The sequence below is a fragment of the Vidua macroura genome, chromosome 13, assembly GCF_024509145.1.
Source record: "Vidua macroura isolate BioBank_ID:100142 chromosome 13, ASM2450914v1, whole genome shotgun sequence".
Taxonomy (NCBI): domain Eukaryota; kingdom Metazoa; phylum Chordata; class Aves; order Passeriformes; family Viduidae; genus Vidua; species Vidua macroura.
In genome coordinates this window covers 20,043,461-20,071,114 of record NC_071583.1, presented here as the reverse complement: position 1 = coordinate 20,071,114, position 27,654 = coordinate 20,043,461, and the positions used below count along the sequence as shown (strand labels likewise).

At 55.3% G+C, this 27,654-nt stretch overlaps 1 protein-coding gene across 1 annotated transcript; it reads left to right on the top strand.

Annotated features, from left to right (window-relative positions):
- The first annotated feature begins 5,644 nt into the window (after window positions 1–5,644).
- LOC128813958 (uncharacterized) lies at window positions 5,645–21,584 on the top strand. Its single transcript, XM_053989448.1, has 14 exons — window positions 5,645–5,700; window positions 6,335–6,406; window positions 6,608–6,679; window positions 11,757–11,828; window positions 12,031–12,102; window positions 12,190–12,291; window positions 14,518–14,589; window positions 14,792–14,863; window positions 14,951–15,052; window positions 17,279–17,350; window positions 17,553–17,624; window positions 17,712–17,813; window positions 20,908–20,988; window positions 21,442–21,584. The coding sequence occupies exons 1-14, from the start codon at window positions 5,685–5,687 to the stop codon at window positions 21,546–21,548; spliced, it is 1,086 nt and encodes a 361-aa protein (XP_053845423.1). The 5' UTR covers window positions 5,645–5,684; the 3' UTR covers window positions 21,549–21,584.
- The last annotated feature ends 6,070 nt before the right edge of the window (window positions 21,585–27,654 follow it).

The window sequence follows — 27,654 nt, the reverse complement described above, 5'->3', positions numbered from 1 at the left end:
CTGACTCCCCAGGTTTTTTGGGCAGCGATCACTGATGAGCACCCTACCCAGAAACTGAATTGGAAAACCGATGTTCCAGTGTGGGTAGAGCAGTGGATGCTCAGCAAGCAAAAATTGAAGGTGCTTGAGGAGCTCATGGCGGAGCAACTCGCCAAAGGGAATATCCAGGAAACAACATCTCCCTGGAATTCCCCCGTCTTCGTCATCAAAAAACCAGGCAAAGATGAGTGGCGGCTCCTCCACGACCTCCGCGAAATCAACAAAGTCATTGAAGACATGGGCTCTCTCCAACCTGGGATGCCGTCCCCCATGATGCTACCCGAAGATTGGAATTTGGCTGTAGTAGGCATCAAAAATTGCTTTTTCCAAATTCCCCTACACCCTGACGATGCCCCACTTTTTGCCTTCTCGGTTCCTACCATCAACCAAGAAGCCCCAAGGAAGAGATACCATTGGAACGTTCTTCCTCAGGGAATGAAGAACAGTCCATCTATTTGCCAATGGTACGTCTCTTCCTTGCTGTCCGTGCAGCTGTCGAGGGCGTAATTATACATCATTATATGGATGACATCCTCATTTGTGCCCCCACTGACTATCTGCTTACCCACACGCTTGAACTGACAATCAATGCATTGATTGCTGCAGGGTTCGAGCTTCGTGAGGACAAGGTTCAACGGATGCCGCCTTGGAAGTACCTGGGCCTGGAGATAAATAAGTGGACCATTGTGCCACAAAAATTGGCTATCAAAAACAACATCAAGACTCTTGCGGACGTCCAGCAGCTCTGTGATTCTTTAAATTGGGTAAGGCCCTGGCTAGGCATTACCAACGAAGACCTAGCCCCCCTTTTCAATTTATTGAAAGGGGGAGAGGAGCCGAGTTCTCCTAGGGTTCTTACCCCAGGGGCAAAAGCAGCACTGGAGAAGGTTCAGGAGACGATGTCTGCCAGGCAGGCCCACCGTTACCAACAGGGTCTGCCTGTTGCATCCTGGGATTGGGTTTTAGGGGTTCTTATTTGTGTTAGCTAGTCGAGTCCTGTGTACCCCCTGTGTTGTTCCCCCCCCCTGCGGTTTCTGGCCCCATGCTGCCTGCAGCCAGATCTTCCCCCTCTGCCGCTCCCGTAACCAACCCCCCATCCGGCCCTGGGAAACCCCGTTCCTGCCACCCCAATCCACACGATCCTGCTCAGCCCGAGGCTCGGTGCCCGCCCCTGCGGGGTTCTGTGGTTGGTCGCTGTTGCTGGCATCACCGCCAAGGCAGCTGCCCCTATTGGCCGGCAGGTCGTGGATCCTCTCGCCCTGCCCCTCCATAAAATCCTACCCTGCTGGTGCCCAGGGGCCATTTTTTCCCATGCGAGTGCTGGGAGCGGTTGTGTCTTTCCATCGAACCGCGCCACATGACCAATAAACCGTTCCAGCCCAGCACAGAGTAAATGGACAAATTCCTTACCTCTTTACTGGATCTCTAGCGCACGGTAACAGAGGCTGGCCAGCCCACGCGCCCGAGACACGGAGCCGTGTCCGGGAACCCACGGCAGCAAACCCCGGCAGCACGTGGAAGCTACGCCACAGCCGGGCTCCCAAGAGCCGCGTGCAGCCGGGGAGAGCGAAAACTCACGCCGCACCTGCCCTTCAAATTTATCATCTTGGGTAAGCTGCCACACCTTCACGGGATGATCTTCCAGTGGGAGATCCTCCAGGGTAGGAAGAAGGACCAGGACCAGAGGGACCCGCTCTCCATAACAGAGTGGGTTTTCCTCAGTCACCAACGGTCCAAGAGAATGACACGGCCACAAGAGCTGGTGGCAGAGTTGATCTGGAAAGCCAGGATCCGGATCAGGGAGTTAGCAGGTTGTGACTTTACATGCATTCACATCCCTCTAAAATTAGAATCAGGCCATTTCACAATAGGGATGTTGGAACTCCTGCTTCAGGAGAACGAAGCCCTGCAATTCGCACTGGACAGCTACGCCAGAGAAATCTCTGTTCAGAGACTGGCCCACAAAATTTTCAATTTGGATGTTCAATTTACATTGTCATTAAAAAGCATTCAGAGTAGAACACCTCTTAAAGCCCTGACAGTCTTTACCGATGCATCCGGAGCATTCCACAAGTCAGCGGTGACTTGGAGGGATCCTCAGACTCAGCGGTGGGAGGCAGATGTTGCCGAAGTAGAGGGGTCACCCCAAATAGCTGAGTTGGCTGCAGTCGTCAGAGCCTTTGAGAGGTGCTCTGAACCATTTAATCTGGTGACAGATTCGACCTATGTAGCAGGTGTAGTGTCCAGAGCAGAGAACGTGATATTGCAGGAGGTGTCCAACATTCCCCTGTATAAATTGCTCTCAAAATTAGTAAGATTAGTCTCCCACCGAGAGCAACCGTATTATGTGATGCATGTGCGGTCACACACAGACCTGCCGGGGTTCATCGCTGAGGGCAATCGGCGTGCCGATGCCCTCGCAGCCGCAGCAGTCAGGATGGCCCTGCTCCCAGACGTATTCCAACAGGCTAAAATCAGCCACCAGCTCTTCCATCAAAATGCGCCCGGCCTGGTTCGCCAATTCCACTTTACTCGCGAACAGGCTCGGGCCATTGTGGCCATGTGTCCTTCGTGCCAGATACATTCCCTACCCTCATTAAGTTCTGGAGCCAACCCTCGCGGGTTGCATAGTTGTGAGGTGTGGCAGATGGACGTGACCCATGTCACGTCTTTTGGCAGGCTGAAACACGTGCACGTCCATTGGTACCTTCTCTGGTGCAGTGTACACCTCTGCCCACGCAGGGGAGAAGGCAGCAGATACAAAAAAACATCTAGTACAGGCCTTCTCCATGCTCGGCGTTCCGAGGGTCATCAAAACGGACAACAGCCCAGCGTACAAGTCCAAGGAATTCCGAAGCTTCCTGCAGCAATGGGGAGTAGAACATAAGACCGGCATCCCCTACTCCCCGACAGGTCAAGCCGTGGTGGAAAGGGCCCACCAGAGTCTTAAGAGGATTTTACACCAGCAACAACCGACGATGAAGGTGGAGCTCCCCCCAGGTCCGGCTGTCGAGAGCATTGTTTACATTAAATTTCCTGAATTGCTCTTTCAAAAAATCTAAATCCGCCAATCGTGAGGCACTTTACCACCAGTGTGCAAACCAGCCTAAAGGCCAGACCTCCTGTGCTGGTCAAAAACCCGGAATTGTGGGAGCAGGAGGGACCCTACGATATGATAACTTCGGCGCGTGGGTACGCTTGCGTATCCACTCCCTCAGGTTTGAAGTGGGCCTCTTCTAAGTTTGTCAAGCCGTACATCCCGAAGCTCCCAAAAAATACAAACAGTTCCCATGTAGGCAATGCGGCATGGAGGAGGAAGAGACACCGGAAGTCCTCCCTTTAAGAATTAGAGATTATAAGTTTCTAATCTTGTCATATTTCAGTTTTTCCCGCAGGTTTCTTTTGATGCTGTCCCAACCCATCATAACACCGGAGATGAGCCTCATCCTACTGGCAGTGATGATAAGCATCCTACATCCCCAGCAGGTGTGGATAGTCCCTCAGCCTCAGGCCAATGTCTGGACCACCCTGGCAAGAGCTATGAATCAAGACCACATTTGTCTATCTACCTCCTCCGCCTCTAACCCTATGCTCTCCTGCCTCATGGGGATCCCATTAAAACTGGATGAGTTTCCTTTTGTTTTTCCCAAAACCTCTGTTTCCCCCCGAAGGAAGGCCCGTTCTTTCGTAATCAAGGAAGTCAACCCCTGGAAAGAGTGGGTCAGAAAATTACCAATCATGGAGAACCTCCCCCAGGAATTAGATCTTTTGGGTTCCTCTAAGGCTTTTGTTTGTATTCATTTTGCTGTTGACCCCGACCCTCAAGTCCGGCCCTTTACAGAAATCAAACAATATAATATCAATTATACTGCAAAAAATTGGTGCCGAAAAATAATTCATCTCCCCTTGAAATCCACCCCAGACAATCAACCCCATTCCCTTCCCAAAGGCACCTTTTTAATTTGTGGGGATCAGGCTTGGGCTGGCATCCCCCCTCATCTGATTGGAAGCCCCTGTACCTTTGGCCGGTTGGGCTTGTTTACACCCAACAAAACTCAAATTGCTAATTGGCAGAAGAAAAATGTGACCCGTCAATTGGCTCATCCAAAAAGAGAATTAAAGAATCTGGACCCAAATTGTGATTCAGAAATTATCCATTGGTCAGAGCCAAAAGGGGTTGCAGTCATCACATTCTTGCCTTGGGTGGCCGTAGCCAAAGCATTCGGGGAATTGGCTCACCTCAAGTGCTGGGTTGCTAAACAAGCAAATTTGACATCAACTGCGCTTTCGGACCTCCTATCTGATGAGGAGATAACGAGGCAGGCTACCCTTCAAAATCGAGCGGCAATTGATTTTCTCCTTCTCCTACACAATCATCGTTGTGAAGAATTCGAAGGACTTTGTTGCCTGAACTTAACATCACATGCTGAGGACATCCACGCCACAATAAATAAGATGCAAGATGTGATTACGGACATCAAAAAAGAATCAGGAGACTGGCTGGGGAATATCTTTGAAGGATGGGGACTCATGGGTTGGGTACAGTCTTTGTTTCGGATTGGACTTTTGATTTTATTTGTTCTGGTTGGCATCATTATCAGGTTCAGTTTCCTCAAACGAATGCATATCAACTTAGTAAACACCACGGTTGAAGTGAACCGGGTCTCTGTTTCAACACCACCAGAGGAGACCCCGGCAGAAGAGCGACCGTGGCAGGAAACAGCACCAACTCAACAACCGTGGTTTGGGGACCTGTACCCGGAATCAGAATATTTACCCCAGACTGAGTTTACTTCTTTTTAGTTCTCAAGCTCTGTTTAATTATTAAGTTCCATTCCCTTCTTTTTAAAACAAAAAGGGGGAATTGTTGCATTGTGTTTTATTATGTTCGTTTATACTATTGTTGTTGCCCATGTTCTGAGGATGGCTTGTCCCTGTTACCCCCCATATCCCTTTGGTTCAACCCCTGTCACTCCTCCCTAAGCCTGCCCCTTGACTCAGCAGAACTGCTGAGTCATTCCTGTGTCCCCTCCCTGGTACCCTGTCCATCACTCAGCAGCCCATTCCCACCAGCTAGAAACTTCCATCAGGGGCGTTGAGTGATTGGATCAGGACCAGGAACCCCTCCCCTACTTTGCCCTGATATGTTGTTACCCCTATCCATCCCCTTGAGAGCCACTTCCCAGTTCTACCCCATTGGTTGTTCTCCCCTTCCACTCCCCCCTTTATAAACTGTTGCAGAGCCCCTCTTGGGGCTCTCGTTGGTTGGCTTCTGTTGAGTTTTGTTGGAGCTCCTGGAGCTTCTAATAAAATCCCGACGTTCACCCCCAAAGAGAGTCAGCCTCATCTTTCAGTGGGATAGCCGTCCGGTCGCTCCTCTGGAGGCACTCCTGGAAAACCCCACGGGGAACCGAAGGGAGTGCTCTCCGCCCGTCGCCATGTCACCTAGCCGGGTCACTTGAGCAGCTCCCGAGTGGACACGACGGCAGGCCCCCTTCAGATATGTTCTCACTGTGCCACCAAGCAATAATCATTGACAGCCTGGCAGGAACGAGCTGGGAGAAGCTTCTGATCTGTGCTTCTCTCTAGATTAGGATCGTGACATGGCTTCTCTGGGAGGCCTAGCACAAGACAGTTTGAAATCCATGGAAAATTCTGCAGGCAAGTTCTCAATGTCCCTTTTCCTGAGAGAATAATCAGTGTCAGTGTGACAAGACCTCACTCATGTGCCATTTACCTTAAGAGTCTGAAGGTTGTTGAGATCGGGAAAACCTGCCCTGCTCCCTTCTAGAGCCCTGAGTGATCCCACAGGATCACTGTCAGTGGGAGGAAGGAGCATTTGGCTGTCCATCTTCCTCCCATGTGCAGTGCCAGTGTGTCCTTCTGTGTGCTCTGTGCAGCCAGGGAGAAGAGCAGAGAGGGAAGGGGCCGGGCCCAGGGCTGTGCCCCGGGGCTGAGCCTTTCACAGCTCCTTTGCCGGCCCCAGGGAGCCTGAGCTGCTCCTGCTGCTGCTGCTGCTGCTGCCAAGGCCTGGCCCTGGCTGGGGCTGGGTTTAGAGCTGCTGGCAGCTCCAGGGAGTCCTTTCTGCCCCGACTGCCCAGCAAGGGGCTCCTTTCATCCCAGTGTGGGGTGCCACAGGCACGTGCTCCCCCTGCCCCTGCTCCTGAGCGGGAGGTAGAGCTGAGTGAGTGCCTTGGAGGCCACCAATCACCCAGGGGCACTCTCTGCCACTCTGGCCTGAAGGAGAATCTTCAGCAGAGACACAGGAGCTGTTCTGTGCTGCCTTTCTTTGCAGATAACCCTGTTGGTGAAAGTGATCTGGCTTCCCAACCCACATTCAGGATTGAGCCTCTGGGAGATGCTGAGGGTAGGTCAAGGCCTTTCCCCCTGGGAGAGCTGCCAGCTCAGAGCCCAAAGCTCGGCCAGGGGGCATCGCTGCAGGTGCCAGGACAGAACCATGCACGTGTGTGCCCTCGCCCTGCGCCATCCCCTCAGCGCTCCTGCGGCTCAGTGCTGCCCGTGCAGATCTGCAGAGATGACAGAAGCTCCTGTGGCTGTTGGGTTACAGGTGTGTCTGCAGGGAGGACTTTTCCTGCTCCTTTGGTGGATGTTGCACGCAAGCCCAGCTCCCATCGCAGGGGTGAGTAGTGTGTCCCTGCTGAGCCCACAGGCTGAGCCCTGGTTTTGTGGGATCCATTCCTGGGAAATGGAACTCTGTTGCACTAAGGTCCTCCAACGGGAAAGAACAAAGCTACAGGACACAAGAATCCCCACGGGCCATCTGAACACATGAGGCAAATGCTGGAGGAAATGGAACAGGCAGGACAAGGTGGGTGCATTTCCCTCAGCCTTCCCCTGGGTCTCAGCAGCCGAGGGCGTTCCCTGCACATCTGGACACACCGTTCCCGGCACAGCGGGAAGGGATCCATGACAGCCTGGCTGCCCTGCTGCTGCTTTCACGGCCTGCAGGGCTGTTTCCCAGCCTGCCCTGGCTGCAGCTTCTCCCCAGCCTCTGCAGGAAGGCATTTGGCAGCAGCTGACAGGGAGCCCAAACTGCACCATGGGCCATGCACAACCTGAGATCCCCTGCAATTTCCCAGTCTTTGGGTAGATCAGGAGGGGTGGTGGTTTGGAAAAGAGAGAGGCCTGTCACAGCCCCATGTGCCTGGGCCTTATCCCGATCCTTATCCATGTGTTTGACAAGTATTGCCTCCTGAAGTTTCCACCTCCCCCCTGGGTAATTGTTCCATGTGATCCAGCAGTGCCTCTTCCTTTCGCAAGTGATGAACCAAACATCTCAGCAGAAGGAGGCACATCCCGGAGGAAGCAGTGGCTCAGTGCCAACCTCTGCTGGAGGAAGGAAGGCAATGCCAGGCACGGGCACAGGCACAGGAGGTAACTGCTGTGCCAGGCTCAGCCGGGCTCAGCCCTCGGCGGGGCTGTGTGGCAGCAGCTCTTCCCCCAGGCCCTGCCCTTGCACGGCCCGGCAGCAGCCAAAGCTGGAGGCGCCTCGGCTTCCAGGCCTCTGGAGCTCGTTCACAGCCCTGGGGAATCGGGACTCGCGCACCAACGCCCTTCCCGCTGCAGCTGCTCCCGGAGCTGGCCCTGAGTGCCCAGAGGCCCAAGGCACGGGAGCAGCCCCGAGAGGGAGCCCTGCTGCGAGCCCAGGGCCAGAGCCAGCCCTGGCTCCTGACTGGGCAGGGGCTGCACTGGCTCCTGACAGGGCCTGACTCTGTCCCTTGGGGCTGGGGGAGCTGTCACCGGGCAGGGAGGGCCAGGGCTGGCAGGGGCTGCTCAGAGAAGGGTTTGGCCGTATGCACCGTGCTGCCAGCTCAGCAGTGCAGCACAGCACGGGCTCACGCTCCCCGTTGCTCCCACAGATGCAGCCAGCACCACAGCACCTCTTCCAGATTCCCAGAAGGGCATCAGAAGGGGTTGCAGTTGGGAAGCACACTGTTTGCTGCAGTTAATGGCAGATGTGCTTTTTTTTCATCTTTTCTTCATGTTGTGCTGTGTTGGAATCTGGTGTTGCTGGAAGATAATACAGTGAGTGTTTTTATCCTCTTTCCCTCAAACAGCTTCTTTTACAAGTCTAATATAGGTGGGAAACATTCCCAGAGAGGCTGCAGTGGAGTTGTGGTCAGTCTGTGGTTGTCCAAAGAATTCTGCTGAGGGTTCTGCTGCTGCCCAGTGCTTTCATTGGCCTCTTAATTGCTGGGCCTTGTCCTGGGGGGCCCGCTGGGGCTGCAGCCAGTGCTGGCTCCCACTGAGGCTGCCTGGCCAAGAGCAGCCCCAGGGGCACAGGGCAGAGGCCAGGCAAGGTGGGGAGGAGAAAGAGCAGGGACGAGATTGCCCTTGCAAGGCAGTCGCGCTCTGGGGCCCGCTCCTGGCCGGGGGGCCTGCCCAGAGCCGTGCCCTGCTCGCCGGGGCCTTGAGGGGCAGCTGTCCAGCTGGGCCAAGGTGTGCCAGCAGCTCCAGCCGGGCTGGGGAGCCTTGCCAGCTCTGGGCCCTGCTGTGCAGGAGGGTCCCAGTGTGCCACTGGCAGCTGGGGCCTCAGCCATTCCTCTCTCCACAGGACCGCCTCTGCAGCTTCACAAGACCAGCCAAACAGCTCAGTCAGGGAGAACAGGACCTGTCATCTTGCATGTCCGTGCCAGTGTCCATTGTCCCTGCCACGGCTGCATTACCCACTGATTGGGGGGGACATGCTGCCACCACCCAGAACAGGACCCTCTGTCTCCGAGAGTGCTGACCCTGATGTCTGGCCAGGACTGAAGGTGGGCCCCTCCTGCCAGGGAAGGGCTTGAGCAACACCTTGGTGCTTCAGCTCTGGTCCCTGGCTGCTACCACCAGCACTGGCAAAGCTGCTTGTCTGGGCACAGCCAGTGCTGGGCAGGCAGCAGCCGGGCATCGGGCTCATGAGACACCATGTTTTGGCTTTGTTTTTCATTTTTAGAAATTAGAAATTTTTAGAAATATTTAGATTTTTTTTTTTGTTTGGTAAAAAGAAATCTCCAAAAATTTCTTCTCTTTTTCCATAGTAGTTTAGGATTTTTCAAAATAGTTTTGGAATTCAGAAAAACTTAGACCATTTTTACACTTCTAGAATAAAAAGTAGTATTGCATTTAATTTGTAATCTTTATTCTGCGAAGAGCTAAGACAACCCAAGGCACCTAGTCTACTGGAGAGGCTCTTTTCCCACTGCAGATTTGTACCTGGTCACAACAACTAATGTAAAACCTTTTCCCTGATATTTTCCGGGATTTCTGACAAGCTCGCCTCTCAGTCTTCAGAGGCAAACTTTGAGCACAGTGGCAATCTCCTGCTGTGCAGGTAGGTCTCCTGTTTTTTTCTTGGTTTAGGGTAAATTTGGGAGATCACCTCCAAAGGGGTTCCCTAGAAAACAGATTCAAGCAGCCCCTCCCCCAGCTAGTTTGAGAAAAAGATTTTTTTGGAGAAAAGTGAAAAAAACCTCTTTATTTAACAGGCAAAGCATTCACCATCAGAAAAAAACATGAACTATATTAAACAATAAAACCTCTCGCCGCTTAGAAGAAATGGCAAACTCAGAAAGTCCCCTTTGTGGGCTGTGGCTCTGCTCACTCATTCTTTTGTCAGTCCCTCTGGGCCTGGAAATGCCGCAGCCCAGGCCCAGCCTGCTGGGCCACAGGTGTGAGCTGCTGGTGCTCTTCTGGGTGTTCAGTCCAGAGCAGGTTAAACAGTTCCACGAAAAAAGAAAAACCACAGTCCAGCAAAATTCTCTGCCTCAGCTAGCTAAATGCTAATTAAAAAGCAAAGGAGAGCTCTATCCCGCTGTCTGTCCCTGCCGCAGACAACACAGTCCAGGAGAAGGATGCAGGGGAGCAAGTGCGGTTTCTGATAACAAATTCCTTCTCACCCCCCTCCTTCACTCTTGGAACCAGTCCTAAAGGTGCAAAACTTATTTCTGGGCTAAACTGACAATTGGGGATACAAGCATCAGAAAGTCACCCCAGGACAGTGTCCCAGCTGCAACTGGGGCCTCAGCTACCTCCTCTCTCAACAGCTTCCTCTCTGAATGGGCCAAAGAACTCAAAGAATGGCCAAACTACTCAGTCTGGGACACATCTGCCTGACATTTCCCATCTCCATGCCCATGCCAGATGTCCCTGTCACAGCTGCATGACCAGCTTGTTGCTCTACAGATGCTGCCACCAGCGAAACAAGACCCTGTGTCCCTGAAGGTTTTGCTGAGCAATGGCCCTTGAATAAAGCAAAACATTTCCAATCAGGGCAGTCCATTTGTACAGATGGGGGTACACTCTGGGGGTACAGCCAATGCCATGAGGTCACAGCAGGCTCTGGGGTCACAGCAGGCTGAGGTCACAGCAGGCTCTGAGGTCACAGAGGTGCCAGAGCCCCGTGGCTGCACAGCACCACAAGGACCGAGCAGTCAGTCCTTGAGCACAACTGTTGCAGCAGCAGCGGCAGTGGCAGCAGTGGTGCTGACATTGGGACAGCGGTGTCAGGACAGCGGTGGCAGCAAGAGCTGCGGGACGGGCAGAGGGCGAGGCACCATGGCCCTTGCTCTACGCCTCTTCCTCCCGCTCCTCCTGGCCGTGGCCCTGCCTGCCAGGGCTGCCCAGGCTGCTCCACTGCAAGCGCGGGGAGCAGGTGAGCCGGCAGCCTGGCTCCCCTTTCCCGGGAGAGCGCTCCCTGCTCGCCAGGAAGCGCTGGGGGATGGTTTTCCCCTGGGCTTGAGGGAGTGTTTCCTGGGGGAAAGAGAGGGAGAGAGTCCCCAGGGGCCTGGGGCTGCCCCATTTCCTCTCCAGGGATGTTGCACAGAATCTTAAAGAGGCTGGACTGTGACCAGGAGACAGCCCTGAGCTCCACAGGCCCCTCTGCAGCTTTGGCCTTGTCCATTTGCCACCTGGCTCCCACAGCCTTACCTGACCTCCTTGCAGAGCCCAGTTCTCGAAGGCAGAAGGAGATCCCAGCACACCATGGAAATGGTTCTGATCTGTGCTTCCTTCTAGATTGGGATCGTGACATGGATAATTTGGAAATGCTGGTGAATGATGCTTTGAAGATCTTTGCAGATGCTGGAGGCAAGTTCTCAATGTACCTTTCCTGATAGAATAATCACGTGCCAATCAAGCAAGAGCTCTCTTCTGCCAATTCTCTTAAGTTCATCTGAAGATTGATGGATTCCGAAAAATTTGCCCTGCTCCCTTCGAGACCCCTGAGTGATCCCACAGGATCACTGTCAGTGGGAGGAAGGAGCATTTGGCTGTCCATCTTCCTCCCATGTGCAATGCCAGTGTGTCCTTCTGTGTGCTCTGTGCAGCCAGGGAGAAGAGCAGAGAGGGAAGGGGCCGGGCCCAGGGCTGTGCCCCGGGGCTGAGCCTTTCACAGCTCCTTTGCCGGCCCCAGAGAGCCTGAGCTGCTCCTGCTGTTGCTGCTGCCAAGGCCTGGCCCTGGCTGGGGCTGGGTTTAGAGCTGCTGGCAGCTCCAGGGAGTCCTTTCTGCCCCGACTGCCCAGCAAGGGGCTCCTTCCATCCCAGTGTGGGGCTGCCACAGGCACGTGCTCCCCCTGCCCCTGCTCCTGAGTGGGAGGCAGAGCTGAGCGAGTGCCTTGGAGGCCACCAATCACCCAGGGGCACTCTCTGCCACTCTGGCCGGAAGGAGAATCGTCAGCAGAGACACAGGAGCTGTTCTGTGCTGCCTTTCTTTGCAGATAACCCTGTTGGTGAAAGTGATCTGGCTTCCCAACCCACGTTCAGGATTGAGCCTCTGGGAGATGCTGAGGGTAGGTCAAGGCCTTTCCCCCTGGGAGAGCTGCCAGCTCAGAGCCCAAAGCTCAGCCAGGGGGGCATCGCTGCAGGTGCCAGGACAGAACCATGCACGTGTGTGCCCTCGCCCTGCACCATCCCCTTAGCACTTCTGCAGCTCAGTGCTGCCCATGCAGATCTGCAGAGATGACAGAAGCTTCTGTGGCTGTTGGGTTACAGGTGTGTCTGCAGGGAGGACTTTTCCTGCTCCTTTGGTGGATGTTGCACGCAAGCCCAGCTCCCATCGCAGGGGTGAGTAGTGTGTCCCTGCTGAGCCCACAGGCTGAGCCCTGGTTTTGTGGGATCCATTCCTGGGAAATGGAACTCTGTTGCTCTAAGGTCCTCCAGCGGGAAAGAACAAAGCTAAAGGACACAAGAAAGCCCAGGAACCATCCAAACGCATGGGACAGCTGTTGAGGGAAATGGAACAGGCAGGACAAGGTGGGTGCATTTCCCTCAGCCTTCCCCTGGGACTCCGCAGCCGAGGGCGTTCCCTGCACATCTGGACACACCGTGCCCGGCACAGCGGGAAGGGATCCATGGCAGCCTGGCTGCCCCGCTGCTGCTTTCACGGCCTGCAGGGCTGTTTCCCAGCCTGGCCTGGCTGCAGCTTCTCCCCAGCCGCTGCAGGAAGGCATTTGGCAGCAGCTGACAGGGAGCCCAAACTGCACCATGGGCCATGCACACCCTGAGATCCCCTGCAATTTCCTGGTCCCCAGGCAGCTAAGGAGGGGTGGTGGTTTGGAGAAGGGAGGGCCCTGGCCTGCCCAAAAAGTTCATACGAGTTCCTTGTGGCTTTGGTCCGCTACGGCCTCAGGCAGCCGGGATGCCCAGCTAGCACTGCCTTTTGGTGAGGCCGTAGCCGCCGTGTGCACGGGCGCTCCAGGGCTATGGCGTTCGCCTCCCTGCTAGTGCTGAGCGCTCCGGCGTGGGTACGCAGCTTTAGTAGCTTCACGCTGAGAGGAAGCAAAGGGACGAGAGAGGCACACTTTGCTTGCGAGCCTGAGAATGTTTTATTTCCCGCGTGGTCACAGCGATGGGCAGGGCGACCGTCCCCAGGTCGGTGCAAGGCAAAATGGCGACAGGACAAGAGAGGGCATTAGGTTAAATAGGGGGCGGGAGAACAGGGGTGGGAAACCCCCTCGCCCGATAGGGACAGACAACAGGGGAGTGACATAGAGCATAACAACTATGGGAACATAACAGAGGTGGGTACGGTGTTCTGGGACAAATAGCATTGCAAAGGTGGGGTGACTGATACAGAACTTTCAAGAAGAATCAGGGAGTGGCTACGAGATTGACATGTAAGAGCTCCTGTGGTAGCCAGCTTGGATTGCTGAGCCTCTGGGCCTGAGCCCTGCTGAGGTTTGAGCTGCCATTTCTGCTCCTTCGCAGTGTGGGCACAGCCCAGACAAGATCGGCACAGCCCAGAGGAATTATCCCGAGCAGGCTCAGGGCACTCGGGTACTGAGCAGTCTTGCTGGGGTCCCTCTGTGGGAGACACATCCCGAAACCTGGGAGAGACTGCACAGGGAGCCCATGGTGGGGAAAGGGCAGAGGGCAGGAGCAAGGAAGGCTCCAGTGTGTCCTGAGAGGGACTGGCTATGTCCCCTTGGGCTGAGGAAGCTGTCCCAAGAGAGGGAGCGCAGGAGGGAAGGAATGGTTCTGGCATTCGTGCTGCAGTTATCCCTAGGGCTTTAGGGACGTTTCCCTCTGTGGGAGGGAGAGGGCCCCAGGGCCCTTGGGCTACTCCAGCCACCCCTCCAGGGATGTTGCACAGGGCCTGCAAAAAGGATGGAGAGTGAGCAGGAGCCAGCCCTGAGCTGCCCAGGCCCCTGTGCATCTTTGGCCATGCCCACTGACATCAGGCTCCCATGGCCTTAGCCGACCCCCTTGCAGTGCCCAGTTCCCTGAGGCAAAAGGGGATCCCAGCACACCATGGAAGCAGTTCTGTTTTATGCTCCCTTCTAGACTGGGATCATGACATGGATTCCCTGCTCGTCCTTCTGGGTCACATTTTGAAGACCTTGGCACAAGCTGTAGCCAAGTTCTCAAAGTCCATTTTTATTTAGAGTATAATCAGTCAATGTGGCACGAGCTCGCACTTGTGCCACTTTGCTTAAGAATAGGCAGGGTGTTGAATTCCGGAAGACTTGTCCTGGAGCCCTGAGCGATCCCACAGGATCACTGTCAGTGGGAGGAAGGAGCATTTGGCTGTCCATCTTCCTCCCATGTGCAATGCCAGTGTGTCCTTCTGTGTGCTCTGTGCAGCCAGGGAGAAGAGCAGAGAGGGAAGGGGCCGGGCCCAGGGCTGTGCCCCGGGGCTGAGCCTTTCACAGCTCCTTTGCCGGCCCCAGGGAGCCTGAGCTGCTCCTGCGGCTGCTGCTGCTGCTGCCAAGGCCTGGCCCTGGCTGGGGCTGGGTTTAGAGCTGCTGGCAGCTCCAGGGAGTCCTTTCTGCCCCGACTGCCCAACAAGGGGCTCCTTCCATCCCAGTGTGGGGCTGCCACAGGCACGTGCTCCCCCTGCCCCTGCTCCTGAGTGGGAGGCAGAGCTGAGCGAGTGCCTTGGAGGCCACCAATCACCCAGGGGCACTCTCTGCCACTCTGGCCTGAAGGAGAATCTTCAGCAGAGACACAGGAGCTGTTCTGTGCTGCCTTTCTTTGCAGATAACCCTGTTGGTGAAAGCGATCTGGCTTCCCAACCCACATTCAGGATTGAGCCTCTGGGAGATGCTGAGGGTAGGTCAAGGCCTTTCCCCCTGGGAGAGCTGCCAGCTCAGAGCCCAAAGCTCGGCCAGGGGGGCATCGCTGCAGGTGCCAGGACAGAACCATGCACGTCTGTGCCCTCGCCCTGCGCCATCCCCTCAGCGCTCCTGCGGCTCAGTGCTGCCCGTGCAGATCTGCAGAGATGACAGAAGCTTCTGTGGCTGTTGGGTTACAGGTGTGTCTGCAGGGAGGACTTTTCCTGCTCCTTTGGTGGATGTTGCACGCAAGCCCAGCTCCCATCGCAGGGGTGAGTAGTGTGTCCCTGCTGAGCCCACAGGCTGAGCCCTGGTTTTGTGGGATCCATTCCTGGGAAATGGAACTCTGTTGCTCTAAGGTCCTCCAGCGGGAAAGAACAAAGCTAAAGGACACAAGAAAGCCCAGGAACCATCCAAACGCATGGGACAGCTGTTGAGGGAAATGGAACAGGCAGGACAAGGTGGGTGCATTTCCCTCAGCCTTCCCCTGGGACTCTGCAGCCGAGGGCGTTCCCTGCACATCTGGACACACCGTGCCCGGCACAGCGGGAAGGGATCCATGGCAGCCTGGCTGCCCCGCTGCTGCTTTCACGGCCTGCAGGGCTGTTTCCCAGCCTGGCCTGGCTGCAGCTTCTCCCCAGCCGCTGCAGGAAGGCATTTGGCAGCAGCTGACAGGGAGCCCAAACTGCACCATGGGCCATGCACACCCTGAGATCCCCTGCAATTTCCTGGTCCCCAGGCAGCTAAGGAGGGGTGGTGGTTTGGAGAAGGGAGGGCCCTGGCCTGCCCAAAAAGTTCATACGAGTTCCTTGTGGCTTTGGTCCGCTACGGCCTCAGGCAGCCGGGATGCCCAGCTAGCACTGCCTTTTGGTGAGGCCGTAGCCGCCGTGTGCACGGGCGCTCCAGGGCTATGGCGTTCGCCTCCCTGCTAGTGCTGAGCGCTCCGGCGTGGGTACGCAGCTTTAGTAGCTTCACGCTGAGAGGAAGCAAAGGGACGAGAGAGGCACACTTTGCTTGCGAGCCTGAGAATGTTTTATTTCCCGCGTGGTCACAGCGATGGGCAGGGCGACCGTCCCCAGGTCGGTGCAAGGCAAAATGGCGACAGGACAAGAGAGGGCATTAGGTTAAATAGGGGGCGGGAGAACAGGGGTGGGAAACCCCCTCGCCCGATAGGGACAGACAACAGGGGAGTGACATAGAGCATAACAACTATGGGAACATAACAGAGGTGGGTACGGTGTTCTGGGACAAATAGCATTGCAAAGGTGGGGTGACTGATACAGAACTTTCAAGAAGAATCAGGGAGTGGCTACGAGATTGACATGTAAGAGCTCCTGTGGTAGCCAACTTGGATTGCTGAGCCTCTGGGCCTGAGCCCTGCTGAGGTTTGAGCTGCCATTTCTGCTCCTTCGCAGTGCGGGCACAGCCCAGACAAGATCGGCACAGCCCAGAGGAATTATCCCGAGCAGGCTCAGGGCACTCGGGTACTGAGCAGTCTTGCTGGGGTCCCTCTGTGGGAGACACATCCCGAAACCTGGGAGAGACTGCACAGGGAGCCCATGGTGGGGAAAGGGCAGAGGGCAGGAGCAAGGAAGGCTCCAGTGTGTCCTGAGAGGGACTGGCTATGTCCCCTTGGGCTGAGGAAGCTGTCCCAAGAGAGGGAGCGCAGGAGGGAAGGAATGGTTCTGGCATTCGTGCTGCAGTTATCCCTAGGGCTTTAGGGACGTTTCCCTCTGTGGGAGGGAGAGGGCCCCAGGGCCCTTGGGCTACTCCAGCCACCCCTCCAGGGATGTTGCACAGGGCCTGCAAAAAGGATGGAGAGTGAGCAGGAGCCAGCCCTGAGCTGCCCAGGCCCTTGTGCATCTTTGGCCATGCCCATTGACATCAGGCTCCCATGGCCTTAGCCGACCCCCTTGCAGTGCCCAGTTCCCTGAGGCAAAAGGGGATCCCAGCACACCATGGAAGCAGTTCTGTTTTATGCTCCCTTCTAGACTGGGATCATGACATGGATTCCCTGCTCGTCCTTCTGGGTCACAGTTTGAAGACCTTGGCACAAGCTGTAGCCAAGTTCTCAAAGTCCATTTTTACTTAGAGTATAATCAGTCAATGTGGCACGAGCTCGCACTTGTGCCACTTTGCTTAAGAATAGGCAGGGTGTTGAATTCCGGAAGCCTTGTCCTGGAGCCCTGAGCGATCCCACAGGATCACTGTCAGTGGGAGGAAGGAGCACTTGGCTGTCCATCTTCCTCCCATGTGCAATGCCAGTGTGTCCTTCTGTGTGCTCTGTGCAGCCAGGGAGAAGAGCAGAGAGGGAAGGGGCTGGGCCCAGGGCTGTGCCCCGGGGCTGAGCCTTTCACAGCTCCTTTGCCGGCCCCAGGGAGCCTGAGCTGCTCCTGCTGCTGCTGCTGCTGCTGCCAAGGCCTGGCCCTGGCTGGGGCTGGGTTTAGAGCTGCTGGCAGCTCCAGGGAGTCCTTTCTGCCCCGACTGCCCAGCAAGGGGCTCCTTCCATCCCAGTGTGGGGCTGCCACAGGCACGTGCTCCCCCTGCCCCTGCTCCTGAGTGGGAGGCAGAGCTGAGCGAGTGCCTTGGAGGCCACCAATTACCCAGGGGCACTCTCTGCCACTCTGGCCTGAAGGAGAATCTTCAGCAGAGACACAGGAGCTGTTCTGTGCTGCCTTTCTTTGCAGATAACCCTGTTGGTGAAAGCGATCTGGCTTCCCAACCCACATTCAGGATTGAGCCTCTGGGAGATGCTGAGGGTAGGTCAAGGCCTTTCCCCCTGGGAGAGCTGCCAGCTCAGAGCCCAAAGCTCGGCCAGGGGGGCATCGCTGCAGGTGACAGGACAGAACCATGCACGTCTGTGCCCTCGCCCTGCGCCATCCCCTCAGCGCTCCTGCGGCTCAGTGCTGCCCGTGCAGATCTGCAGAGATGACAGAAGCTTCTGTGGCTGTTGGGTTACAGGTGTGTCTGCAGGGAGGACTTTTCCTGCTCCTTTGGTGGATGTTGCACGCAAGCCCAGCTCCCATCGCAGGGGTGAGTAGTGTGTCCCTGCTGAGCCCACAGGCTGAGCCCTGGTTTTGTGGGATCCATTCCTGGGAAATGGAACTCTGTTGCTCTAAGGTCCTCCAGCGGGAAAGAACAAAGCTAAAGGACACAAGAAAGCCCAGGAACCATCCAAACGCATGGGACAGCTGTTGAGGGAAATGGAACAGGCAGGACAAGGTGGGTGCATTTCCCTCAGCCTTCCCCTGGGACTCTGCAGCCGAGGGCGTTCCCTGCACATCTGGACACACCGTGCCCGGCACAGCGGGAAGGGATCCATGGCAGCCTGGCTGCCCCGCTGCTGCTTTCACGGCCTGCAGGGCTGTTTCCCAGCCTGGCCTGGCTGCAGCTTCTCCCCAGCCGCTGCAGGAAGGCATTTGGCAGCAGCTGACAGGGAGCTCAAACTGCACCATGGGCCATGCACACCCTGAGATCCCCTGCAATTTCCTGGTCCCCAGGCAGCTAAGGAGGGGTGGTGGTTTGGAGAAGGGAGGGCCCTGGCCTGCCCAAAAAGTTCATACGAGTTCCTTGTGGCTTTGGTCCGCTACGGCCTCAGGCAGCCGGGATGCCCAGCTAGCACTGCCTTTTGGTGAGGCCGTAGCCGCCGTGTGCACGGGCGCTCCAGGGCTATGGCGTTCGCCTCCCTGCTAGTGCTGAGCGCTCCGGCGTGGGTACGCAGCTTTAGTAGCTTCACGCTGAGAGGAAGCAAAGGGACGAGAGAGGCACGCTTTGCTTGCGAGCCTGAGAATGTTTTATTTCCCGCGTGGTCACAGCGATGGGCAGGGCGACCGTCCCCAGGTCGGTGCAAGGCAAAATGGCGACAGGACAAGAGAGGGCATTAGGTTAAATAGGGGGCGGGAGAACAGGGGTGGGAAACCCCCTCGCCCAATAGGGACAGACAACAGGGGAGTGACATAGAGCATAACAACTATGGGAACATAACAGAGGTGGGTACGGTGTTCTGGGACAAATAGCATTGCAAAGGTGGGGTGACTGATACAGAACTTTCAAGAAGAATCAGGGAGTGGCTACGAGATTGACATGTAAGAGCTCCTGTGGTAGCCAACTTGGATTGCTGAGCCTCTGGGCCTGAGCCCTGCTGAGGTTTGAGCTGCCATTTCTGCTCCTTCGCAGTGTGGGCACAGCCCAGACAAGATCGGCACAGCCCAGAGGAATTATCCCGAGCAGGCTCAGGGCACTCGGGTACTGAGCAGTCTTGCTGGGGTCCCTCTGTGGGAGACACATCCCGAAACCTGGGAGAGACTGCACAGGGAGCCCATGGTGGGGAAAGGGCAGAGGGCAGGAGCAAGGAAGGCTCCAGTGTGTCCTGAGAGGGACTGGCTATGTCCCCTTGGGCTGAGGAAGCTGTCCCAAGAGAGGGAGCGCAGGAGGGAAGGAATGGTTCTGGCATTCGTGCTGCAGTTATCCCTAGGGCTTTAGGGACGTTTCCCTCTGTGGGAGGGAGAGGGCCCCAGGGCCCTTGGGCTACTCCAGCCACCCCTCCAGGGATGTTGCACAGGGCCTGCAAAAAGGATGGAGAGTGAGCAGGAGCCAGCCCTGAGCTGCCCAGGCCCTTGTGCATCTTTGGCCATGCCCATTGACATCAGGCTCCCATGGCCTTAGCTGACCCCCTTGCAGTGCCCAGTTCCCTGAGGCAAAAGGGGATCCCAGCACACCATGGAAGCAGTTCTGTTTTATGCTCCCTTCTAGACTGGGATCATGACATGGATTCCCTGCTCGTCCTTCTGGGTCACAGTTTGAAGACCTTGGCACAAGCTGTAGCCAAGTTCTCAAAGTCCATTTTTACTTAGAGTATAATCAGTCATTGTGGCACGAGCTCGCACTTGTGCCACTTTGCTTAAGAATAGGCAGGGTGTTGAATTCCGGAAGCCTTGTCCTGGAGCCCTGAGCGATCCCACAGGATCACTGTCAGTGGGAGGAAGGAGCATTTGGCTGTCCATCTTCCTCCCATGTGCAATGCCAGTGTGTCCTTCTGTGTGCTCTGTGCAGCCAGGGAGAAGAGCAGAGAGGGAAGGGGCCGGGCCCAGGGCTGTGCCCCGGGGCTGAGCCTTTCACAGCTCCTTTGCCGGCCCCAGGGAGCCTGAGCTGCTCCTGCTGCTGCTGCTGCTGCTGCCAAGGCCTGGCCCTGGCTGGGGCTGGGTTTAGAGCTGCTGGCAGCTCCAGGGAGTCCTTTCTGCCCCGACTGCCCAGCAAGGGGCTCCTTCCATCCCAGTGTGGGGCCGCCACAGGCACGTGCTCCCCCTGCCCCTGCTCCTGAGTGAGAGGCAGAGCTGAGCGAGTGCCAACCCTGTTGGTGAAAGCGATCTGGCTTCCCAACCCACATTCAGGATTGAGCCTCTGGGAGATGCTGAGGGTAGGTCAAGGCCTTTCCCCCTGGGAGAGCTGCCAGCTCAGAGCCCAAAGCTCGGCCAGGGGGGCATCGCTGCAGGTGCCAGGGCAGAACCATGCACGTGTGTGCCCTCGCCCTGCGCCATCCCCTCAGCGCTCCTGCGGCTTAGTGCTGCCCGTGCAGATCTGCAGAGATGACAGAAGCTCCTGTGGCTGTTGGGTTACAGGTGTGTCTGCAGGGAGGACTTTTCCTGCTCCTTTGGTGGATGTTGCACGCAAGCCCAGCTCCCATCGCAAGGGTGAGTAGTGTGTCCCTGCTGATCCCACAGGCTGAGCCCTGGTTTTGTGGGATCCATTCCTGGGAAATGGAACTCTGTTGCTCTAAGGTCCTTCAGCGGGAAAGAACAAAGCTAAAGGACACCAGAAAGCCCAGGAACCATCCAAACGCATGGGGCAGCTGTTGAGGGAAATGGAACGGGCAGGACAAGGTGGGTGCATTTCCCCCAGCCTTCCCCTGGGACTCAGCAGCCGAGGGCGTTCCCTGCACATCTGGACACACCGTGCCCGGCACAGCGGAAGGGGTCCATGGCAGCCTGGCTGCTTTCACGGCCTGCAGGGCTGTTTCCCAGCCTGGCCTGGCTGCAGCTTCTCCCCAGCCTCTGCAGGAAGGCATTTGGCAGCAGCTGACAGGGAGCTCAAACTGCAGCATGGCCATGCACACCCTGAGATCCCCTGCAATTTCCCAGTCTTTGGGTAGATCAGGAGGGGTGGTGGTTTGGAAAAGAGAGAGGCCTGTCACGCCCCATGTGCCTGGGCCTTATCCTGATCCTTATCCATGTGTTTGACAAGTATTGCCTCCTGAAATTTCCACCTCCCCCGTGGGTAATGGTTCCATGTGATCCAGCTCTGCCTCTTCCTTTCTCAGGGATGGACAGAGAGGCTTTATGGAAGGCAGCATTTCCTGAAGGAAGGGAGGCAATTCCAGGCATGGGCACAGTCACAGGAGGTAATTGCTCTGCTGAGCTCAGCCCTCGGTGAGGCTGTGTGGCAGAAGCTCTTCCCCAAGGCCCTGAGCTGTGTGAGAGGGTCTGACTGTTCCTTGGCCTGTCTAAGCTCACTGAGCAGAGATAGGCAAGAAGGGATAGTTGTGGCACTGCCTGCTGCCGATTACGCCAGGGATTTAGTGAGGGTATCCTCTGTGGGAGTGAGAGTACCACCATGGGCCCTGGGCAGGAGCAGCCACCCCTCCAGGCATGTTGCACAGGGCCTGCAAAGAGTGTGGAGAGTGACCAGGAGCCAGCCCAGAGCTCCCCAGCCAGGCCCCTGTGCATCTTTGGCCATGTCCATTGACATCGGGCTCCCACGGCCTTAGCCCACCCCCTTGCAGTGCCCAGTTCCCTGAGGCAGAGGGAGAGCCCTGCACACCATGGGAATGCTTCTGATCTGTGCTTCTCTCTAGATTGGGATCGTGACATGGCTTCTCTGGGAGGCCTAGCACAAGACAGTTTGAAATCCATGGAAAATTCTGCAGGCAAGTTCTCAATGTCCCTTTTCCTGAGAGAATAATCAGTGTCAGTGTGGCAAGACCTCACTCATGTGCCATTTACCTTAAGGTTGTTGAGATCAGGAAAACCTGCCCTGCTCCCTTCTAGAGCCCTGAGTGATCCCACAGAATCACTGTCAGTGGGAGGAAGGAGCATTTGGCTGTCCATCTTCCTCCCATGTGCAGTGCCAGTGTGTCCTTCTGTGTGCTCTGTGCAGCCAGGGAGAAGAGCAGAGAGGGAAGGGGCCGGGCCCAGGGCTGTGCCCCGGGGCTGAGCCTTTCACAGCTCCTTTGCCGGCCCCAGGGAGCCTGAGCTGCTCCTGCTGCTGCTGCTGCTGCCAAGGCCTGGCCCTGGCTGGGGCTGGGTTTAGAGCTGCTGGCAGCTCCAGGGAGTCCTTTCTGCCCCGACTGCCCAGCAAGGGGCTCCTTCCATCCCAGTGTGGCCTTTCCCCCTGGGAGAGCTGCCAACTCAGAGCCCAAAGCTCGGCCAGGGGGGCATCGCTGCAGGTGCCAGGGCAGAACCATGCACGTGTGTGCCCTCGCCCTGCGCCATCCCCTCACGACTTCTGCACAGGCCTGGCAGCTGTTTGGAGGTGGGAGGGCACTGGCCCAGTCCCAAAAACCCATATGTTTTTCTGATCCTTAACCATGACTTTGAAAAGCATTGTCTCATGAAAATGCCACCTCCCTGAATGGTAGATAGTTCCATCTGATCCAGCTCTCCCTCTTCCTTTGTCAAGTGATGGACGAAACATCTCAGCAGAAGGAGGCACATCCCGGAGGAAGCAGTGGCTCAGTGCCAACCTCTGCTGCAGGGAGGAAGGCAATGCCAGGCACAGGCACAGGCACAGGAGGTAACTGCTGTGCCAGGCTCAGCCGGGCTCAGCCCTCGGCGGGGCTGTGTGGCAGCAGCTCTTCCCCCAGGCCCTGCCCTTGCACGGCCCGGCAGCAGCCAAAGCTGGAGGCGCCTCGGCTTCCAGGCCTCTGGAGCTCGTTCACAGCCCCGGGGAATCTGGACTCGCGCACCAACGCCCCTCCCGCTGCAGCTGCTCCCGGAGCTGGCCTTGAGTGCCCAGAGGCCCAAGGCACGGGAGCAGCCCCGAGAGGGAGCCCTGCTGCGAGCCCAGGGCCAGAGCCAGCCCTGGCTCCTGACTGGGCAGGGGCTGCACTGGCTCCTGACAGGGCCTGACTCTGTCCCCTGGGGCTGGGGGAGCTGTCACCGGGCAGGGAGGGCCAGGGCTGGCAGGGGCTGCTCAGAGAAGGGTTTGGCCGTATGCACCGTGCTGCCAGCTCAGCAGTGCAGCACAGCGCGGGCTCACGCTCCCCGTTGCTCCCACAGATGCAACCAGCACCACAGCACCTGTTCCAGATTCCCAGAAGGGCATCGGAAGGGGTTGCCATTGGGAAGCACGCTGTTTGCTGCAGTTAATGGCAGATGTGCTTTTTTTTTGTCTTTTCTTCCTGTTGTTCTGTGTTGGAATCTGGTGCTTCTGGAAGATAATACAGTGAGTGTTTTTATCCTCTTTCCCTCAAACAGCTTCTTTTACAAGTCTAATATAGATGGGAAACATTCCCCGAGAGGCTGCAGTGGAGTTGTGGTCAGTCTGTGGTTGCCCCAAGAACTCTGCTGAGGGTTCTGCTGCTGCTCAGTGCTTTCATTGGCCTCTTAATTGCTGGGCCTTGTCCTGGGGGGCCCGCTGGGGCTGCAGCCACTGCTGGCTCCCACTGAGGCTGCCTGGCCAAGAGCAGCCCCAGGGGCACAGGGCAGAGGCCAGGCAAGGTGGGGAGGAGAAAGAGCAGGGACGAGATTGCCCTTGCAAGGCAGTCGCGCTCTGGGGCCCGCTCCTGGCCAGGGAGCCTGCCCAGAGCCGTGCCCTGCTCGCCGGGGCCTTGAGGGGCAGCTGTCCAGCTGGGCCAAGGTGTGCCAGCAGCTCCAGCCGGGCTGGGGAGCCTTGCCAGCTCTGGGCCCTGCTGTGCAGGAGGGTCCCAGTGTGCCACTGGCAGCTGGGGCCTCAGCCATTCCTCTCTCCACAGGACCGCCTCTGCAGCTTCACAAGACCAGCCAAACAGCTCAGTCAGGGAGAACAGGACCTGTCATCTTGCATGTCCGTGCCAGTGTCCATTGTCCCTGCCACGGCTGCATTACCCACTGATTGGGGGGGACATGCTGCCACCACCCAGAACAGGACCCTCTGTCTCCGAGAGTGCTGACCCTGATGTCTGGCCAGGACTGAAGGTGGGCCCCTCCTGCCAGGGAAGGGCTTGAGCAACACCTTGGTGCTTCAGCTCTGGTCCCTGGCTGCTACCACCAGCACTGGCAAAGCTGCTTGTCTGGGCACAGCCAGTGCTGGGCAGGCAGCAGCTGGGCATCAGGTTGCTGAGACCAGCAGCCACTATGTTTATTTTTCATTTTGCTAGATTTAGGAATATTTTTCATAGAAAATTCTCCAAATATTTCGTCCCTTTCCCCAGAACTGTTCTATATTTTTCAAAGTAGTTTTAGAATTCAGAAAAACTTAGAACATTTTTACGCTTCTAGAATAAAAAATACAATTGCATTTCATTGGTAATCTCTACTCTACTAAGAACTAAGACACCCTAAGACTCACAGCCTGCTTCAGAGGCTCTTTTCCCACTGGAGACTTGTGCCTAATCACAACTACTAACATAAAACCTTTTTCCTGATGTGTTCTGGGACTTCTGACAAGCTCACCTCTCAGTCTTCAGAGGCAAACTTTGAGCACAGTGGCAATCTCTTCAAGTCACCATCTTGGTTTGCTTCTGCACAAACTGCCTCAGTTCTAGAGCAGGGGCTTCTCTCAGCTTCCTGCCGCCCCGCTCCCCCCAAGCCTGTCCTGAGCCCTCTCCTGCGGCTGCTGCGCTGCCATGGAGCTGCTGCAGAGCACAACAGCTCTGCCACAGCCGCTCAGCAGGACTGGAGAAGCTTTCTGGCCTTGCTTACTGGAGGCTGGTGGCTTCTCTAAGCACAAGTTGAGCTTTGGAATGCTGTGTCTCATTAAGCGCCTGCAGACCCGGTCCAGCAGGGTGGTCCACAGCTGGCTAATCCACAGGTGCCCAGATAATTATGGATAGCTCCACCAGAGAAACAGGAGGACGCTCAGGCTGCCTTATTCCACGAGGGTTTTATTGCAGGAGAAGCAGAGGGCGAGGGAGCTAGGAGAGGGAGAGGGAGACAACCTCTCAGAAAGGAGACAGACGCTGAGAGAGCCGAGGGAAGGCAGGGCCGGGGCACACAACAGTGGAGGGGTAGGAGTGGTCGTGGTACAAACGAACCAATAGGGGAAAGGCCAAAAGGAGGAACAAGGAGGGAGTAACATACACAGAACCAATGGAGAGAGGGGAAAGGAGTGGCTTTACAGAAAGAACCAATAGGGGTAACGAGAACAATGAACTTTCTGGAACAGGGCAGTAGACCAACTGTTGACTGACATAGATCAGGGAGGGCAAAACATCTGATAGATAAAATTCACTTCTACTGGTGTAAGCTCCCAGGGGAGCCCAGGGGCCCCTCCCACAGTGTCTCACCTTGCACAGGAACTGATGCTGCCTTTCTCATGGAGGCTAAACTCCCATGGGCTCTAAAAGCTTTCTTGCCAGCATAAGGCCTGGAAAACCATTTAATGCAGCCATTTAGTATTGAAAATGGCCCAGTCCCTGTATCAAAGTAGCTTGTTTAAATGCTGGAGCCCACCAGAGCATCCCTCCAGGGCATATCTTCCTCTCCCCCACCTCTGCCTCCATGACTGCCAAAACAGCACCTTTGACAGTTCTTTTCTCCAGAAGCTGAATGGCACCATTTTACTTGGGGGAGGAAAAAAAAGGGAAATGTTCTATGATACCAGCAGCCTGAGGGGTCGCGCACACCGCCGCTGCTCCCTTCGGTGACGCAGAGGAGGAGGTGAACAGTTGTGCTTCACAGCAGAACTGGGGCTTCCGTCCTCGAGGGCGTTCCTAGGAAGACGTCTCCCGGCTCGTAGACTAGGGTCCTCATCTCGGTCTGGTTACCTTTAGGTGGTGGTGACCTCCAAAACTTGATTGAGGGTATGGGGGAACTCTCCCCACTAAGTTCAGTCACTTGGTTCCTCGAATTTCCACGTTGGTTTGGTGTTTCCAGGCCCTTTGTTGGATTCTGTTCTGCTTTACTTCATTTGCATATTGCCGAGGCTCTTTCCGGCCGCCATTTTGGGAGCAGCGGAGGCAACACCCGAGGGACTGAATAAGGATACCAGTAAAAGGGATTTAACAAGGGGTAACAGGGGGGTATTACAATAAAGGGTACAACCTTAGTGAACATGGGGGAGCATATAACAACCAGGGGGGGGTATTACAACAAGGGTACAGTTGGAAGGGACATGGGGAGGCATATAGAAGCAGCAAACGGGGGGGGGGTGTTACAACAAGGGTACAACTGGAATCAGCAAACAGGGAGGGGTATTACAACAAGGGTACAACTGGAATGAACAGGGGGAGGCATCCACAGTGGGAGAAGTAACAAGGGGGGGGTATTATAACAAGGGTACAATTGGAATAAACATGGGGGCACAACAAATACGTAACTTTTACTGAATTCATTCATGACAACTCCCCCCTGTATTTATTTGATCGGGCGGATGCTCGCATCAATTTGCAGTCTCTGGTTCTTGGAAATAAAATTTCCTAAGTCTTTGGTATTGGTTATATATTTCCTTGGCATCTGCGTGTTTCTGTTCTTGGCTTTCCATCACCATGATCTTTGTTTGCTTTTTGTTAACAGTCTCAGGAAGCTGGATGCTAGCTTGCACAGTTGATGTCAGTATTCGGACTAGACAGGGAAATAAGCAGGGTGAAAATAACAGTCCAGTTATTGCACAAATTGTTATGAACGCAGCCTTTTTCCACCATTTCCCTTTAAAAGACCAAAATTCATCCCACCAGTCACTATCTATTAAAGGCGTCCATTCTTGATTTCCCACATAAGCCAATTTTCGGATTTCTTTAGAAATATTTTTAATTACTTCACTTTTATCATCAATCTCCAAGCAGCATTCGGAGGAGTTGAATTTCCCACATATTCCTCCTTCATCTGCTAATAAGTAATCTACTGCCAATCTAATTTGATAGATTACTGTTCTGGTTTGGGATAATTGGTCACTTATGTGCTCAAATACTAATGCTGTTCGATTGGATACTTTTTCAAGCACTGCTCGGAGTCTGATTATTCTATTTAACATATAAATAGGAGTCCGGTAGCCCCAGGATCCGTCTTGAGCCCAAGTGGCCGGGCCGTAGGTTCGGATAATTTCATCTGGAGTCCACACTTTACTTTTCCATGTTTGTGTACCTCCCATGTCAATTAGGTCCCTTTTCTTTCTATCTTCCTTTCTCAGGTCATCATACACTGGGACTCCTAGGTGTGCTCCTGACTTTTTGGGTAGTAGGAAAAAGGCTGGTTTAATGACCCCTATGGTGCAACTCCCTGCCCAGTCGCCCGGGAGTCTTGTATATGCAGTATCCCCACAAATCCAAAACAAATACTCTGGGACCTGCCAGAACCCATCTCCAACTTCGGTTGGGAATTCCCAAAACTTTGATACTTCTCTGATTCCCCAAAAGGGGTTTACTCCTTTTTCTGTGCATTTATGAAGGTTATATCCTTCATGATATATGCATCCCTTTTCTGTTTTCCCGATGGCCCAGTACGTAAGGGGCTCCCTCGGGACCCATTTGGTCTCCAAATTCTTTATTAGTAAATATCTTTTACATGCCATCTTCCCTACAGGAGTGTTGTACCTCTTCCCTATTCTTAGAATGCATTCTTCCCCTATTATTTTTGATTTTAGATCCCATTTTTCCCTTCCCCTAGATGCCAATAGTTCATATTTTGGTTTCATCTGTTTCCATCTCAGATTTTCTAGTGGGCTTAAACCAATCCCCTCCCAAGGCCAGATTTCTGTCATTTGGGTACTTCCACAAATCCAACAACTGGTCAAATTTAGTTCTTTGCTTATCTTTTCAACCAAATCTATGAACAAATTTTTTCCTAAGGGGATATCAGGATCATCCTTTTTCCACATCAATTGTTTTTCCTTAACTATGTCTTTTAATCCTTCGCTTTCAAAACAAAACCAA